Source organism: Canis lupus, chromosome 20 (assembly GCF_003254725.2).
Source record: "Canis lupus dingo isolate Sandy chromosome 20, ASM325472v2, whole genome shotgun sequence".
In the NCBI taxonomy this organism is placed as follows: Eukaryota; Metazoa; Chordata; class Mammalia; order Carnivora; family Canidae; genus Canis; species Canis lupus.
This window is the reverse complement of record NC_064262.1, coordinates 48411258-48427115: the sequence shown is the minus strand read 5'-3', so window position 1 is coordinate 48427115 and position 15858 is coordinate 48411258. Positions and strand designations below refer to the sequence as shown.

Below are 15858 nucleotides of genomic sequence, written 5' to 3'. Positions count from 1 at the left end.
GGCCTGTTTCCCCAGGGCATGCCAGGCCTCTTCCCTCCAAGCCCTCTGGTCATGGGAAGTGCTTTGCCCAGTGTTACAGCTGAAGGGTGGCCCCCCAAAGATAGGCCTATGTCCCTGAAGCTATCAATGTGACCTAATTTGGAATAAGGATCTTTGCAGAGGTCATTAAATAAAGGATCTTGAGGTAAGATCAGCCTGGTTTAGGGTGGGCCCTGAATCCAACAGGTGTCCTTCGAAGAGACAGAGGAGAGAACATAGAGTTGCTCAGCAGGGAGGGCTGTGTGACCAGAGCAATGAAAACACAGAGAATGGCAGTGGCTACCAGAAGCCAGCAGAGAGATGAATACAGATTCACCCTCAGAGCCTCCAGTGGGAGCCAACCCTGTCCACACATTGGTTTCTGACTTCTGGCCTTTTAAAGTATGAGAGGGTGACTTTCCTGTTGTTTCAAGCCACGGGGTTTGTGGTGCCTTGTTAGGGCGGCCACGAGAACCTAAAACCTCTGTTTTAGTTAGGTCTGCATTTCCTAGAAGACAGCAAGCTTCCCGAGGACTCCTGCCACCCCCATCGCCTTGTCACCGGGTGTCCCAGGGCCAAGCAATGACTTGGCACTCAGAAACTGTGCCTAATGACTAACCTGTGAATCATGAAGTAGGAGCAGGTCCCCAGGAAAGAAGTGCCTTCGTGGAGCCAGAGAACCTCTGCTTCTACCTGGTGGGAGCTGGAGAAAGTGGGGCAACCACCCCTAGAAACCATGGCTCATGTCCTTTCTCTGCACATGCTCTAACGTGAGTGGTCATTGGATAGATGTTGTGGATCTTTGTGTCTGAATCAGTTGTAATTGTGTCTCTCAATTACTCATTCAACAAACACTCAGAGGGCAGTTCTGGGCCAGGCGCTGCTCTCAGAGCTGGTGCTGCAAAGATGATCAGGGCATGGTGTGTGACCTCGAGGACACTACGGATCTTTCCTGAGGTTGTCTCTCCTCCCCTCATGACAGAGAGGGAAGACGTCTCCCTGAATAATCGCAGTTCGAGAACTCAGAAGTCAGACACCCCGGGCAGGCGTGGAGTCAACAGACCAGGAAAGCATTCTCACGTCTGTGGGAGGGAACATGAGTACATGGACGTTCAGGGCTTGATTTTAGTAGAAAATATAGACACTCATTGTTTGTGTTGTGTTGTTTTCAGAGGAAAGTTTGATGCACTGAAAATTCAAGAGACTGATGATATATTTCAGGGACTTCAAGTTATACAATCAAATGACACTCCCCACCCCCCATCCCAGCAAAGGAAAATTAAGACAAAGCAAAAACTAAAATGCTTGCAAGCTCCTATCTCACTCTGAGGAAAAGCTGCAGTTCTCCCAGGGGCCCACCAGGACCTGCACCATCTGCTTTGTCACCCCCTGCCCTCATTTCCTCCCACTCACCCCTCCTTCACTCTGCTCCAGCCTCGCTGGGCTCCTGGCTGGTCCTCAAACAACTCAGGCATGCTCCTGCCTCAGGGCCTTTGCACAGGCTGCTCTCTCTGCCTGGAACACCTTTCCCTCATTATCCACCCGAAAAAGTAACCTCCTCCAAGTCTTCACTCTTATGTCACCTTCTTGAGGCGTTCACTGACCATGTTATTTAGAAAGTGCTCCAAACTTATTACCCTCAATGTTTTATATTTCCGATTTACTCTCCCCACTATCTAGTACATTAGATGTTTCATTTACTTACCTTTATTTTGTTTCTCCTCCCACTCAATCCTTAGCTCTACAAAATCAGGACTTTTTGCCAGTTTTGTTCACTGCTATGTCCCTAGCGTCAAGCACAGGGCAGGGCACATAGTAGGTAGTCAATAAATCTTGATTGAATGGTCAAATACTTATTATGTGTCAGGTGCTAGGCTGTGTACTTCAATAATCAATAATAAGAGTAATATTTAAGGCCTGTGATATTTAAGAGCCTGGCTAACTCAGTTGGTAGAGCCTGTGACTCTTGATCTCTTGGGGATTGTGAGTTCAAGCCCCACATTGGGTGTAGAGTTTAGTTAAAAAAAAATTTTTTTTTTTTTAAAGACAGCTTGAGACAGGCTTTCTGCTAAGTGCTTTAGAAATATTTGCTCATGTTAGGGGATCCCTAGGTGGCGCAGCAGTTTGGCGCCTGCCTTTGGCCCAGGGTGTGATCCGTGATCCTGGAGACCCGGGATCGAATCCCACGTTGGGCTCCCGGTGCATGGAGCCTGCACCCCTGCCTGTGTTGTGTCTCTGCCTCTCTCTCTCTCTCTGTGCGACTATCATAAATGAATTAAAAAAAAATATTTGCTCATGTGAATTGCACACTTGCTCTGGGCCAAGCCAGTGGCACAGAAGCCTTCTCAGGTGTTAGCTGTCTGAGCTCTAACTTGGGGGCAGTAAGAAGCCAGAGTTGTGGTGATTGTCTTGTTTTGTGTGGGAGGGACCTGAGACCCTAGAGGTTTTGTCATTTGCTCAGGGGATTTGCAGTGATCAGACCTTGAACTTGGCACCCCCTGAGGATGCACAGAAGCCAAGTTCATAACGGCATGTTCCTTGCTTCCCAGATGCATTACCTTGCCTATGTTTCACTTAGACCACTATGAAATCTCCACCTCATTTGTCTCATTTTTTTATTCTTTAAAAAAGATTTTATTCATCAGAGACACAGAGAGAGTCAGAGACTCAGGCAGAGGGAGAAGCAGGCTCCATGCAGGAAGCCTGCAGGCTCCATGCAGCTCCATCCCAGGACTCCAGTACCACACCCGGCGGAAGGCAGGCACTAAACTGCTAAGCCACCCAGGAATCCCCTCATTGTTTTTTAAAGGAGTCTACTGAGACTCAGAGTGGTGAAGTCCCCTGCCCGAGGACACACTACAGCAGAGTGGCAGAGTTGGGATTCAGATTGGGGGCTGCTGTTCAGCTCTGGAGTCTGGTGCTCTGCCAATCTTTTGAGTGTGCTGGTTGTCATGATAGCATGGGAGTGAGCCTGCTTCAGGTATAGCGTTCTCAAGCTGAGTGTCTCAGGGGATCATCTGAAAATTGGGTTCCTGGAGATGAGCTGAGAGCACTTACCCTCAAAGACCTTGGACTCACCTCAGTCTTTGGGGTTTCCAGCTGTGGACTAGGCAAACTTCACATGCTGACACACAATACTTCTTCTGTGCCAGGTCCTGGTGTGTATTATCTCCATCTCTGGAAACCCTTACAACCCTGGAAGAGGTACTATTATTATGACTGTTTTACAGTTGAAGTATCTGAGGCACAGAGAGGCTAAGTCACTTGCCCAAGGTCATATAGCTAGAAAGCGGTTGTCCTGGGACTCCAGTCTGGAAGCAAGAACAATGTCCAAGGGAGAGGTAGGGGCCACCAAACGCTGATTGGGATCTTCGCACCCAGGTACATATTATCCTAGCAGAATAAAGGCATACAGTAACAGGAATGAGGAAGCACGCTATTTCCCTCATACGTGAGGGGGTAAATACAGATTGTACAGTACATATCATTTGTGTGAAAAAGAAAAGTTGATTTGTGCAACATCTCAGGAAAGGTACTTCATTCTCAGGAAAGAAGTTGGGGACATTGGTTGGGGATGGACTTGAATTGCAGGGTGGGAGAGAGGATTTTCCTTCCATCCCCTAGAGTTTAGTACTGTGATTACATCGCCAAAAAAACCCTAGAAATTTAGAAATTATGCTTAGGCTTAAACAGGATCCCAGAGAATGCACAAAAAGTTTATTTTTTTTCTAAAGAAAAAGATCTGATACCATGGCTTGTCTATACTAGGACAGGAGAAAAGGAACTGCAGGCCCAAAGGAGGGAGGGGACTCAACTTGTCTTCCCAGGTCAAATGCACATTTCTGAGTTTTTGTCCTGTTTAAAATCACATTAAAATGCGACCCTGCTGGTATGGTGGATTCAGATCAGGTGGCTTAAGGAGGCAGCTCCACATGTACCAATGTGGAAGGAGCTCTGAAACGTGCTAAGCCCATGTGGGAAAAGGAAAGCAAATCATTAAAGGGAGGCCAAGGAAGCTAGGAAGGTCTGCCAGCACACACACCAGACACCTCTGGACACCCACAACTCAGTCCAGTATGACAAAATAATGCTTATCTGGGAGGCAGGCCTTTCGTCCACCCAAGCCCTCTACCCTCTTCACCAGGTGGTTTTCCTAAAGAAACCCAGAGTCTCCTGCACAGCTCTAGGTAGGTTCTTTTTACAAGTTCAGTAAGTCTCTTTTGGCTCAGACATGCAGGGTCCCTCCCAACTAGGACGGTGTCCTCTGGGCTCACTGCGTTTGCTCTAAGAAGAAAGCCACATCTTACACTGGGGGGAAAAGTCCTCTGGATTTGTGCTGTCCACCGGCTGTGACTGTTGCTGAGCACTTGCAATGTGATGGGAATGGAGAAACTGAATTTATTTTATGGACTCTCAAAGCATCTCCATTTAAAGGAGACTGAAAACGTTCCCATCACTTACAGAAGCTTCTCTTGGACAGCACAGCTCCTACACCGTTTTCAGTGGTTAGATGTTTCAGTAGGAAGGGAAAGCCACTCCTCCTGTGATTTTAAACACACTGTTTTTAGTTTAAGACATTTTGTAGCAAAGTAGCAATACGTTGTTTTAAGCCCATGTAATTACTTACCTTGTAATAAAACCAGTTCCTTAAAAAAGAGTTACAAAGGAAAAGAAGCTTCAGTGGCCTGCCAATGAAGCCAGGGCAGGAAATGGGTCTTCTCCAGGGCGGGGTCAGCTCTGGGCTGGAATTCCAGTCTGGTTTGGCCAGGGCCTGCCTGACACCCAGCCTGTCTTAGCAAGAAAGGAGTGGAGGAGGGATCATAAGGGCAGACCATGCACCTCCCCTGGGCCCCAGCAACTGGAAGACCCATAAGGGAATTGCTAAACTCTGTCCCAATCTTCCCGAAATCAGCTCTGAAACCCACAGGGCTCTTTGGGTGCCTGGATCAAGTCCGGGTGGGATGATCTTTTCTACTCTGCATGCAGCCTAGGAAAGGAGACTTATCTCTCTCTTGCAGAGGACTTCTGCCTCTGTACCCACACCCCCTTCCACAGCCCTTCCCTTCCACCCTGACTGCATCTGGAGGGATGCCCAGCCACCACCCCAGCCCATTAGCAAAACCCTCAAACAGAGTCGCAGGACCGCTCCCCTGAGGTTTAGCATCAGTCTTTAATGCTGTCGTGCTGCACATTGACAAGTCACACGCTTTGGTCTCGTGTTGGCAGTGGCAACTTACAATGAGTCTAAAGATCTGAGCACCAGACTGGCCTGTGGGGAACAGACAGTTGTTCCAACCCGGCACCCTCCCCAACTCCCAAGGTTCCTTCTGAATTCCATCGTGGCCCTGTACAGAGAGCAGCAGCTGCCGTGGACTAGTTTCCTTTGAGGGCACACCAACATTACACACAATTATAAAAACATATTTACAGTCGTTCCACAGTGCTCCTGTAATCAGAAGCAAAGACCCTTTTATCAAAAGGGATTATATCTAGAGCTGTGCAAAATTCAAAAGGATCAAATCCTTTTGAGTCCAGAGTCCATTAAATGAAAAATTACCTGGGCCATTGGTTAAGTCCCAGGCGTGCTAAAAGATTGCCTTACAGAAAAAAGGAAAAAAAAAAAAAAAAAAGTGTGTGACCCATAAATGAGTGCACTTGGGTCTCAGAGTCAGGGGTGGAGAAAGTCCCCTGTTCTGTCCAGGGCCCCTCACCCTTCAGGGAGAAGCATCTGTGCAACCCATTCACACAAGGCCGGCTCCCTTGGTCCTGCTGGAACAAGAGGTATTGCTTGTGGGTGCCGGCCAGGCAGTTTTGCAAAAATAATCTTAAGTTGGTTCTCAATTTGAGATGGCAAAAGAGAAAATAGGATTCTTCAGGGGAAGAGCAAGACATGGGAGACAAATACAGAATAAAACACGAACTGATCTCACAACAGAAACTGAGGAGTGTACAGGGTATGATAACCGAGACGGCAGATTGACACCACCTATCGGCCACAAGGAAAGGGACTGCAGACGCGTCAAGTCCAGCTGTGGGTCTGCCTCTGGTCCATGGGCAGGGCCTGGGGGAGGGTGTGCGCCCATCCTGGGAGGGCTGCAGGACCCAGTGGCACAGACTGGAATGCCTTTTCCTGCTGTCCCCACCACCTGCAGCCCTATCGCTCGAAAAACCACTTAAGTCTAGTGCACGACTTTGAAAGATTGTAATATATTCTCTGGAAAACATTCAGCAGTACGAAAGCCCTCCCTGGGCCCTCCCGCCCTCTCACGGGTCCACAACTGGTGGAACGGTCCGGAAATCCTTGAGCTCTGGAAAGGTCCCTGGTTAGTCCTTGGGAGACACAGGTGGCTCTATATTGGAAGAACCTGCTCAAGTACGGTTCTTGACGTCTGGGGAATCCTTTCGGGGAAGATTACTTCAAACTCAATAATGAGGTCCCCGCGTTTCTCGGGTGTTTTGGGGAGGGGGAGGCCTTCTCCAGGAACTTTTCGCCGCATGCCAGGCCTGATGACATCTTTAAACACGACGGGGATGCTCCTGCCGTCCAGAGTGGGTACATTCACCGTGCAGCCACACAGAGCCTTGAAGAGCAAAGAGAACGTTAGATGAAAAATAGCTTAGGATGCTCAATTCCTGCCCAGAAGCTGTTTGATAGAGGGGAAGTGCCATCAGGCCCCTGCAGCTAAGACCCTGCCCCAGATCTACCCAGGTCACTAGCTAGCATGTTAATCTCTGGAAAAACAGAACCCTGGTCAGTCTTATTTTTGCCCTTATTTTACCCTTCAAGCCTGGCTCCAAAGTGCTCAGAAAGATCTGTCAAGCAGATACCCAACAGCTTCAAAAACCAACCATCTCCCTCCATACTGTACCCTACTAATTAGTAGCCTACCTCCCGAAGGCTGATCCTGGCTGGGTAAATGACATCAGAGCCATCTCTCTTAAAGATATTGTGTGGCTTGTCCTTTAAAACAAAGACAATATCAGCTGGAATGTTGTTGGAGGTCTGGTCGCCTTCCTTAGGGAAGGTGATTTTGGTCCCTTCTTTCCACCCCCGCTTCACTTCGATGGTCAAGATCTTGTCTTCGTTGCGAATGCTCTTTCCATCGGGGTTCAGTCGCTTGTGGGAGATTTTCATCTTCTTGGTACAGCCGCTATAGATCTCTTCAAGCGAGACCCTAAGGTCGTGGGTGACGGGGGGATCTTGCTTCTTTCGGGTGGGCTCTTGAGCGGGACGGGAACGGCCAAAGTTCATGTTGGTGAAGCCACCCATGCCCATGGGGAAGCTAGAGAATGGGTCATCAATGTCCATGCCTTCCTCCCCATTCCGCTGCCCAAAAAAGGTGTCAAAGGGATTTCGGCCACCGAAGAACTCAGCAAACATGGCATGAGGGTCTCCATGGAATGTGTAGCTGAAAGAGGTACCATTAGCACCACCGCTGCTGCCACCACTGGGGCCACCACCCTTTAGGCCTGAAAGGCAAAATCAGGAGAAATGAAATGGTTGGCAGTGAGCCTCTCTCTCTCACTAAAAGAAAAAAGCTTGAGAACCATAAATGATGGGGAGGAGGGGGAGGAATTTTATTAGCCTATCAGAAGAGAGTAAGGAAAAACCCTAAGGTTTTAACCCCCCACTGCAGCAACAGAGTTGGGACTCCCCCCTCCAGGTACTTCACTGTGCCAGGGCAGTGGCAAAGGGCTCAAGTGCCCTCTCCAGGGGCCACCAAATTCCTGCCACTTCTTGACTGCCCTATCCTCCCCTCAAGGATATGAAAACTTACCAAAAATTCATTAAAAGATCAGATTAAAAAGAAACCCCCTCCAGAATCTGTGCTCAGTGTTTACTCTTAGAAATACTTGGGAGCTAAGGATGTGTGCGGAGCACAAGTGAAAGCCAAACCATAAATGCAGCTTTTCAAATTCTCACACCCTGGCACTAATTGCCACCATCCTTACATAAAAAGCCACTTCATTTCTTAAGACCCAGCCCAGAAACCAGTCTGAGTCATCCACGGGCAACTGGACAAGACAGCTTCCTTCCCTTGGCCTGAGAGGCCTGCGCCGAGGAGGCCGGGCAGAGGCGGGTCCCGCCGCTCCCTGCACCTGGACTGCGCTCGGGCGCTGGCTGCCTTCTACGTGTCTGGCACCAGGTTAGGTAAGCACTTTACGGGGATTACCTCACTCCGCCCTCACAGGGGCCCCGGAGCGAGGTCGGCGCTAATCGGCGCGCTCACCCGCAGGCTCGCCACTCGCAGGTCGTGCCGGCGCGCAGCCAGAGGCCCCCCCGGCCCCCCTGCACGCCCCGGCCTGCCACCTCCGCCCAGGTGCGCCCCGGCCCGCTAGGGCGCGGTGCTACGGGCCGGCTCAGCCTCAGTGGCCCCCTCCGTCCGCACTGCACCCCCAGCACTGCTCGGGGACGTGGGTGGAGGAGCCTAGGGAGGGGCGACCGCAGACGTGCTAGAAGCTTCTGGGCAAGCAGCGCGGCCAGGACTCCTCCTCCCATCGGACGGCCGCCAATCCGAGGGCGGAGGCCCGCGTGGCCGGAGGGCGGGGGCCGCTCGCCCACCGGGCCCGGGGCGTCCCCCGGGGCTGCCACAGCCCGGCCGCCGGGCCTCGGTTTCCCCTCCTGTCAAACGGCGGGGCGCGCCCCTGGCCGCGCGCGCACGCACCTTCTTCCCCGTAGCGGTCAAAGATCTCGCGCTTGCGCGGGTCGCTGAGCACGTCGTAGGCCTCGGCGATCTCCTTGAACTTCTCCTCGGCGCCGGGCTCCTTGTTCTTGTCCGGGTGGTAGCGTAGCGCCTGGCGGCGGTAAGCCCGCTTGATTTCCTCGTCCGACGCGCCGCGGGCTAGGCCCAGCGTCTGGTAATAGTCCTTGCCCATAGCCCCCGCCAGCGGCCCGCCGCCCAGCTGTCGCCGTACCCCGGCTTCGCCGCCGCCCCGTCCCGGACCCTATATACCCGTCCGGCGGAAGCTTCCAGAGCCCGCCAGCCCCCTCCAGAACCTTCCGCCCCGCCCCCCGCACCGCTCCGACCAATCGCCGCCGCCCAGTCCGCGACGCGCGACGTCCGGGGCGGGGCCGCGCCGCCAACGGCCGCCCGCGCGCGGCCACGCCCCTTCCCGCTCCGTCCTCGGCAACGCCTCCCCGCGGCGCGCGCACCGAGCTGCGGGGGCCCCGCCCACTTCGCGGGGAGCCAATCGCGACCTTCCTTCATTGCCCTCTCGGACCAGGCCGACGAGCCTGGGTCAACAGGTTACAACACGCGGCTCGGGAAGGGGCGGGGCTGCGTGCGGCCCCGCCCCTCAAGGCTGCCCCGCCCTTCCCCAGGTGACAGAACTGCTCGCCCACTGCTCACGGAGCACCCCCCTCCCGGGGCGATTCTGAGCAAGCTGACTAACCTTGCGGTGCCCTAGGTACCCCCACCCCGACTTCTGTAACAGGGGAATAAAAATACCTACCCACCCTCTTTTCCTGGCTGTGGGGAGAATACAATTAGGAGCCCCAGGACTGTGCCTGTCCTCACCATACGGGTTCCTACAAAGCAAGGTGAGGCCCCAGGACCAAAGCTCACCGCCCTGGTGAGATCTTCCCTCCAGGGAAAAAGGCTCCTCATGCCTTTCACTTTAGTATTCTCTTAAGAACACCTGCCACTGAAATCCAAAATTATCTTGTTCTTTGGTTTTCTTGCTAAATCCACCTCCCTCCCAGCCTGCAGTTGCCAGTATCTGGAACCCAGTCGCAGTGGACGCTTCATAAATATTCCTGTTTTTAATGCACCTGCTTTATTTTTCTCCCCACTACATTTATGATTTGGGGGGACACGGGTGTGTCATATACCTCTCAGGGCCTCTGTTTCCTCACTTGTGGGCAATATGATCCCCTTTGGCTCCAAGAGTCTGGGGTGCTTGTGGTCAAAGGGCTGATGGGGAAAGGAGGCTCAGAATGGGGTATCACCTGAGAAGGGGTAGGCAGTTGTGGTGGCTGAGGTGGAAGGTTCCTAGGAGAACTGCTTGGGAGGTCAGGGTGTGTGACACTGGCTCTGGAGCCAGCAGCAGATTTCATTCCCACTTTTAGCACTTCCTGGCTGCATGACCTTGGGCTGGTTACTGAGCCAGCTGGGGCCTCAGTTTCCTCATCTGTACAATGGGGGTAGCAGTTGTACCTGCCTTGTAAGTCAAGGTGTGCAGGACTGACCTGGCACAGAGGAAGTACTTTTAAAGGGGTGACTAACCATCTTGGTGAATAATGGGCTGCTCAGCCACCCCCTTCCTGGCAGCACCACAGCAAAAACACTTCTTGTGACTGCTGCCCTGGTATAAGCTGAGACTTCTGAGAAAGAAGATCATGGCTTTCCCCTGCCTTCCAGTTGAGTCACGCTGGCCATCCTTGGCCACTCACTGACCCCACCAAGGGTAACTGTATCAGAAAGGTCTGGTCTGGATTAGTGCACATACTGCCAACCTGGGAGGACTGGTCTGGGCTAGGCATCCATTAGTATGGTACAGCAGGGGTCCTGAACCATCAAAGGGAGGAAATAATTCAATTTTTAAAAAGTTACGCAAGTAAATAGTAGGAGAGTTCTCATCATGAAGGAAAATCCAGCGCTCTTGGACTTCCTCATGCTTCTATGCTAGTATTTTATAGTATAGATTTGGAGATACAGATGTGGCCATCTCCAAAGGCCTTTCACATGGCTTTGGGTGTTTTTGTAATTGCAGGCAAACCTAGGGCTGGGGACTAACCCCCTTCCCTGAGTAAGCCTGGGTTATGTTCAGGAATTTTTGTCTGCCTCCCAAAATACACAAAATAACTCCAACACCTGTCCTTAAGGTTTTTTGACCTGGACACTCACTGGACACTTCAAAATGTTACTGGAAAGGTGACCTCCACAGAAACTTCAGCAAATCTTGAGCTCTCAACTCAGAGAAAATGGGGTAATTTTATGCATCAGTTTGGCCGGGCTATGGTACCCAGATGTTCAATTAAACACTAGTCTGTTGCTGTAAAAGTATTTTGTAGATGTGGTTAAGTCAACATCTATAATCAGGTGACTTAAGTATAGGAGATGACCCTGTATAATGTGGATGGGTCTCGTCCAATAAGTTGGAAGGCTTTAAAAGCAAATAAGATGGAGGTTTCTAGGAAGAAGTGTCAGCTCCTGGCCAAGAGTTTCTGGCCTGCTGGTCTGCCCTACAGATTTCAGACTTGCCTAGCCAGTGCCCACAGATATGTAAGCCTGTGCCTTGAAATACATCTTTTAAGTCACACACACAGGTGATGCCTGGGTGGCTCAGCGGTTGAGTGTCTGCCTTTTTTTTTTTTTTTTTTTTTTGAGTGTCTGCCTTTGGCCCAGGGCATGATCCTGGGGTCCCTGGGATTGAGTCCCACACTGGGCTTCCTGCATGAAAACTGCTTCTCCCTCTGCCCGTGTCTCTGCCTCTCTCTGTGTGTGTCTCTCATGAATAAATAAGTAAAATCTTTTTTTAAAGATTTTATTTATTCATGAGACACACACACACACAGAGGCAGGCAGAGGGAGAAGCAGGCTGCATGCATGGAGCCTGATGTGGGACTCGATCCCAGGACTCCAGGATCATGCCCTGGGCTGAAGGCAGGCGCTAAACTGCTGAGCCATCCAGGGATCCCCTCTTTTTAAAAAAATAAATAATTCACACACACACACACACACACTCACAAACACATATACCCTGGTTCTGTTTTTTTTGGGAGAACCCTGGCTGATGGAGGAACTAAGAAGGTGAGTTTGAAATCAGTCAGCCTCAGCTGAAATCTTGGACCGACTATTTATTTATGTACTGCCTGTATGATCTTGCACAACTTGCTCAATCTCTTGGAGCGTTAGGTGTGTCCTCTATAAATGGAGATAAGAATAGATCTTAACTCCTAGAGTTGCTATGAGGATGAAATTGAGAGGGGCCAGGAAATGAACATTGTAATAACAGCTGACGCCGACATGGCCCTACTATGTGCCAAGCCGGCTCTGAATGTTCCATGTGTATGAACTCGCTTAATCCTTGCTATAGTCCTATGGGGTTGGACTGCATTTTGCAGGTGGGAAAATCGAGGCTCTGAGAGGTCATGTGACTTGCCTGAGGTCACCCAGTGAGCAAAATGCTGAAGTGTAACGTGTTTAGCACACTCAGTGTGTATGGTAAGCACTCAGCTACTGTACAGTGTGATTCAGAGGATGATGATAAAGCCTTTGTTTTTTTTTTTTTAAAAGATGCATCACTACTCTTTTCAACTCTGCTTCTCTTCGTCAAAAAGACCTCTACAGCTGTATAAGCCAACAATCTCACCCCTGCTGGAATACCTATGTGAAATAAAAACCTATGTTCACAGAAAAGCTCATGAATGAATGTTTATCAAAGGTTGATTTGTAATTATCAACCGCCTTTAAAACCTAAATGTCCTGGGGCACCTGGGTGGCTCAGTGATTGAGCACCTGCCTTTGGCTCAGGTCCTGATCCTGGGGTCCTGGGATCAAGTCCCACATCAGCCTCCCCATGGGGAGCCTGCTTCTCCCTATGCCTATGTCTCTGCCTCTCTCTGTGTGTCTTGTGAATAAATAAATGAAATCTTAAAAAATCGTAAAAACCTAAATGTCCTTCAATGGGAGAATGGATAAATAAACTGTGGTCCAGCCACATGGTGGAATACTATTCAGCCATAAGAAAGGATGGAGCTACTGGTACAGAAGACAGTGCTGATGAACTTCAAATGCATTATGTTAGTGAAAGAAGCCAGGCTCAATGGCTCTCTGAGTCGTAGTGTTGTGATTCCATTTTATAAGGGATTCTGGAAAAGGTAAAAGTATTAGGGAAGAAAGCAGATTGCTGGTTGCTGGGGGCTAGAATGTGTTACAAAGAGATACAAGAGAATTTGGGGGGATGATGGAAATGCTATATATCTGGACGCTGATGTTAGTTATGAAACTATATATATTCAGACCTATACATTAAAAAAAGGTAAATTTTACTGTATGTAAGTTATAATAAGTTCAATAAAAAGAAAATTCTATGGACTTAAAAACAAATAACAAAGGCAAGATATGGGACTTGGGAAGCCTCTCTCTGGGGATCCTGACACAGTGGAAAGTTGCTAACCAGCCCTGGCTTGTCTGCTCTAGGCTTCACCTTCTCTCACACAGCTGGAACCATCTCCAGCACATACCCCAAAACCAGCCAAGCCAGGTTCCCAAAGAAATCAAGATCCTACCTTACCTACCCAGGGGAAATACAAAAGGAGCTTGTGAGACAGATAGACACACCAGAACTTCAACATTCAAATGGCCATGGGTTCCTCCAAATATGAGATCCAAAGAGCCCCCACTCATCCTTTAGTGCTGCCACAGCACAAGACCTTTCTGGAATTTCCCCTTCAGGCGTTGTCTTAAGGGGCTTGTTTGCTTGTCAGCAACCACTAAGTGTATCTAGCTGTGGCTGTTATAAATTAGCCACTGTGCTGGGGGTGCTGGGGACAGAAGCAGGGTCTAGTTGTCCCTAACTGACAGGCACAGTCAGAGCCTCAGTATGGTATCATGAATCGTTTCAACAGTGGCCAGTCTTAATTTTGAAGGTGGGTATTATTTCTGCTGACAGCCTGGTTATTGGAAGCCAGATGAGGCCAACAAGGGGTCCTGGCATCTTCAATATCCGTCAAAAACAAAGAGGAGGGCAACCCGGTGGCTCAGCGGTTTAGCACCGCCTTCAGCCCAGGGCCTGATCCTGGGGACCTGGGATCGAGTCCCACGTCAGGCTCCCTGCCTGGAGCCTGGTTCTCCCTCTGCCTGTGTCTCTGCCTCTCTCTCTCTCTCTCTGTGTGTGTCTCTCATGAGTAAATGAATAAAATCTTAAAAAAAAAAAAAGGTGCAAAAACAAAGAGGAATTGTCCTTTTTTGGGCTGGATCCTGCCTTTCTATGAGCTTCTTGCGGGTGAGGAGAGGGTGGAGATAATCTCTTGTTGGCACGCAATAGAGTAGGTTCACAAAATGATTTGGTGCCTATTGAGTGAGTGTGGGGCTCAGGGAAACAGCCTTGAAAGGTAAATTCCAGAATGTTCTGAGACCGTAGGAGTGGACATGGACTCTGCCCAAAATGACATCCATTTGGACTGCACACACATTACCTAGCTGGAATGCAGTAATACAGAAGACACGCTGACCCAGCCCACATTAGAGAAGCTGGAAGTTGACAGGGCAAAGTAGCAAAACCTGGCTAGATTTTAGGGGTTCAACTGTGCCCCTCAGCACTTCACACTTAGATGTCTCAAGTAACTCAACTTGGTAGGATTTTAACTTTTGGTTTCTAAATGATTACTCCTCCTGTCCCCATCAATGAGGGCAGGTAGTGAAGCCTGTCCAGATCACAAAGGATCTCAATGTACTATAAGCCCTATACCAGCCAACAGAAAAAGATCTTTTCGAAAGCACAATGATAAAACACTTTTATGTTTTCATCTCCTTTGCCCAGATAGGCCTGCTGAAAAAGATAGTTTCTGAAGACCACGGCCTTGGCTTCCTTTATTGGAAATCACAGGTCCCCCAAAACTGTAGCTTCAGAAGTTTCCAGAACTGAACCTGTATGACTAAATGCTAAGCACTGACTCACCTTGCCCCACCCTGCTCTGCTGTGAATCAGGGATTTACCTTTGAGGACTTCTGACCAAGTTGCTGATGTCAGGCCTCTAAGTTCCAGAGGATTCCACAGTTGATGAAGGCTTGGGCTGGACGCTGGAACCAGGAGAAAGAGAGAAGGTAAGGGAGTGTGCCAGGTGCTACTCACTCTGTACCCCATCCTGAAATCTTCAGTGTGTGCAGGGGTGTGTGTAGTGGCATCCAACTTCCCCAGCCTGCTCATGACAATCAAAGGAGCAAAAGCATGGCATGATCACAGACCAGCACTGTCCAGTAAAGCCAGGGTCAGGCACAACTGCCAACCACAAATGCAAGCCAGGTCTGTGATATTAAATGTTCTAATAGGCATGTTAAAAAAGTAAAAGGAAACAGGGGAACTTAATTGTAATAATCCATGTTAATCTAATATATCCAAAATATTATCATTTCAACTTGTAATTAACATAAAAGGTTATTAATGATTTTTTTTTTACATTCTCCCTTTCATACTGTTTTACATTTATGGCACATCTCAATCTGCACTGGCCACATTTCAAAGGCTCAGTAGCCACATGTGGCCAGTGGCCAGTGGTGAACATATTGGACAACACAGGTAGACAAGTGTGGGCCTCCCCCCCGCCCCAGGCCTACAAGCGGGGCTTGCACCCCCCTGAATGGGGTCAGGGCTCAGGTTGCAAGTTGGGGGATGCCCCCCAGGGGGCTTTTCGTCATTCATTTCCCCTTTCTTTCCCTCCCATTCATGACAGATGGGGGCCCCCTCGCGGGAGAGGCCTCTCCCTCCAGGCCCCCCAGCACACGCCCCCAGCACCTAGCCCTTTCAGGTTGCTGCTCCCCATTACCCAGGGGGCTGCCCACTTGGGAATTCACACAGCCACGCCTCCCGCTGGGCGGATGCTGCTCTGGCGGATGCTGCTCTTCCTGTCACTCAACTTTTTGCTCCCGCCCCCAGCTTTAAGGCAACCGTCGCTTCCCTTGGTTTCCACAGCGACGCCACCAAGGGGCGGGGAAGGGGCGCGCGGCGCTGAGGCCTCATATTGATTGGTGGGTGGCCAAGCACCTTTCCGCTCGTCCAGTCTAGCCTGCGCTCCGCCCCCTCGGCGTGTCCCGCAAGCTGATTGGCCAGCCCCGTGGCGAGTCCTCGCTCAAGACCATCCTCGTGGGGCGGGGTCGAAGGTGAGCGCCCCACGCG

At 50.3% G+C, this 15858-nt stretch overlaps 1 protein-coding gene across 3 annotated transcripts; it reads right to left on the bottom strand.

The window, feature by feature from the left end:
• Positions 1–5169: 5169 nt before the first annotated feature.
• Positions 5170–15856, bottom strand: DNAJB1 (DnaJ heat shock protein family (Hsp40) member B1). 3 transcript variants are annotated; one of them, XM_035703341.2, is made up of 4 exons: positions 15509–15856; positions 14682–14765; positions 6908–7488; positions 5170–6599 (listed from the first exon to the last, which is right to left on the bottom strand). In XM_035703341.2, the coding sequence occupies exons 3-4, from the start codon at positions 7397–7399 to the stop codon at positions 6369–6371; spliced, it is 723 nt and encodes a 240-aa protein (XP_035559234.1). In that variant the 5' UTR covers positions 7400–7488; positions 14682–14765; positions 15509–15856; the 3' UTR covers positions 5170–6368. The 3 variants fall into 3 exon arrangements, with proteins under 3 accessions (XP_035559234.1, XP_025313587.1, XP_025313588.1); XM_025457802.3 differs by having other exon boundaries at positions 15525–15856; XM_025457803.3 differs by lacking the exons at positions 14682–14765; positions 15509–15856 and adding an exon at positions 8685–8998.
• Between the last annotated feature and the right edge of the window lie 2 nt (positions 15857–15858).

What these genes read in the sequence shown, in the direction of transcription:
- DNAJB1 (XM_025457803.3), bottom strand. Translation starts at nt 8,895, where the DNA reads ATGGGCAAGGACTATTACCAGACGCTGGGCCTAGCCCGCGGCGCGTCG. An exon ending in TGACCGCTACGGGGAAGAAG is followed by an intron (nt 7,489 to 8,684) that starts GTGCGTGCGCGC and finishes TTTGCCTTTCAG; the next exon opens with GCCTAAAGGGTGGTGGCCCC. An exon ending in CCAGGATCAGCCTTCGGGAG is followed by an intron (nt 6,600 to 6,907) that starts GTAGGCTACTAA and finishes TTGCTCTTCAAG; the next exon opens with GCTCTGTGTGGCTGCACGGT.